The sequence below is a fragment of the Alligator sinensis genome, unplaced genomic scaffold, assembly GCF_000455745.1.
Source record: "Alligator sinensis unplaced genomic scaffold, ASM45574v1 scaffold1354_1, whole genome shotgun sequence".
NCBI classification, from domain to species: Eukaryota; Metazoa; Chordata; order Crocodylia; family Alligatoridae; genus Alligator; species Alligator sinensis.
This window is the reverse complement of record NW_005842344.1, coordinates 669,889-671,725: the sequence shown is the minus strand read 5'-3', so window position 1 is coordinate 671,725 and position 1,837 is coordinate 669,889. Positions and strand designations below refer to the sequence as shown.

General features: G+C 63.0%; 1 protein-coding gene across 1 annotated transcript in view; it reads right to left on the bottom strand.

Moving 5' to 3' along the window:
• Nucleotides 1–641: 641 nt before the first annotated feature.
• ISYNA1 (inositol-3-phosphate synthase 1) overlaps nucleotides 642–1,837 on the bottom strand; it is a 3,908-nt gene continuing 2,712 nt past the window's right edge. The window contains exon 8 of the mRNA XM_006028845.3: nucleotides 642–1,645. Coding sequence (XP_006028907.1) covers nucleotides 1,435–1,645 — 211 coding nt within the window. The 3' untranslated portion in view covers nucleotides 642–1,434. The remainder of the gene's footprint in view (nucleotides 1,646–1,837) is intronic.

Genomic DNA, 1,837 nt, shown 5'->3' with positions numbered 1-1,837 from the left:
CGGCACAGATGGAGCAAGCCCAGGACAGGCCGGCAGCAAGGCACGACTTCCTGCCCAGGGAGGTGAAACCGGTTCGATCACCAGTCACCCATGGCTCAATGGTGGCATCCAGTGGGGCCCCCCAGGGCCGGTCCTGGGTCTGGTCTCATTCAACATCTCCATAAATGATTTGGAGGGTGGGACTGCGGGCTCCCGCAGCAGATCTGTGGGTGACACCCAGCCAGGTGGAGCTGCGGCCGCTCTGGAGGGCAGGGGTACGATCCAGAACGCCCTGGGGAGACTGGAGCCAGGGTCTGCAATCAGCTCAGATAGGGCATGGTCTTCTGTGCGAGGAGGAGTAACCCCAGCACAGACAGGCTGAGGAATGCTTATCCAGGCTGCAGAACGGCAGAGAAGGCCCTGGGGTAACTGTGGACCAGAAGTTGAACGCGTGCCAACAGTGAGCTGCTGTTGCAAGCAGCGCTAACAGCCTCCTGGGCTGCACTCACAGCAGCGGCACTTGCACATCAAGGGCAGTGATTCTCCCACTCGACTCAGGCCTCTCCTGGGCTAGTTTGTCTAGGGCTGGGCCCCGCACTTCACACAGGATGTGGTCAGTTTGGAAAGAGACCAGAGCAACAAACTGATAAGAGGTTGGGGGAGAAAGACTGATGAGGAAAGGCTGAAAGAACTCGGGCTATTTAGTCTGGAGAAGACAACAGCCTGCAGAGACGTAAGGGGCGATGGCAGAGGATGGAGATGGGCTGCAGGGAACAGGGTGAGAGCAGGGGCCTCCAGCTGCAGCAAAGGAGGTGGGGGCCGGAGAAGCTTTCTGACTCCGGGGCGGTTGAGCATGCAGGCTGCCCAGAGCAGCGGTGCAATCTCCATCCCTGGCAATATCTAAGCTGGACAGACGCTTGGCTGGGCCCATTTAGTCAGGGATGATCCTACCCTAAGCAGAGCCTGGACTAGATGTGACCTCGTGAGGTCCCGCCCAGCCTCATTTCTTACCTGGGTGCGGGGGGGGGATGAGTGACCAGCCGCAGCCCCAGCTCACAAGGGCCCATCCTGCTGCTATGACTGCCCCAGGGTCCTGCATGTCCCAGACACGTGCTGCCCCAGCCAAGCAGATGGGGAGGAGGGAGAACCTTGGACCACCCCGCTCTGGCTGCAGTGGGGCCTGGGGTCCACGTCAGCTTGCCACCCCTGGCCCCCAGCAAGCCTCAGAGATGCCACTGACTTAGTCCAGGTTTATTCAAGATGAGAAGGGTTCACAGTGTCGCTGCTGCTGGGGCAGGGCCCCGAGAAGCTAAAAACCACATACAACACACAACCTGCCCTATGCACACCAAGGGGGCCGAGGCACAGCGCAGCAGCCCTCGCCCTGGCTCCTAGCCCCCCAGCCTGCCCTCCTCGGGCTGGAGCTCTCCCAGGCTGAGGGGCAGGGCAGGGGCCCTACTTGTCCCTGTCCGCACAGAGGCAGGCATGCGAGGCCCCGGGCCCACTGCTGGCTGGACACACGTGGCCGTTCACCTGGGCGGCCACCTTCTTGCTGGAGACAGGGCAGCTGGGCTCGGCCAGACAGGCCCATGTCTGGCTCAGCCAAGGTCGCTGCATCTTGTGCTCCAGCAGCATGTGGTTCTGGGGCGGCAGCCCCACGCAGGCCCTGCAGGAGCAGAGCGCCGCACGTCAGGGCAGGGCAGGGCCCAGGCTGGGGGCAAGGCTACGGGCAGCAAGCCCCTGGGGCAGGGGGTGCAAGTGGGGAGCAGCGAAGCCTGTGGGGAAGGCACTGGTCCCCACAGCAGGTCTGGACGTGGCACCAGTGCCCGAGGCAGGGGGTGCAAGGGAGGGGAAAGGC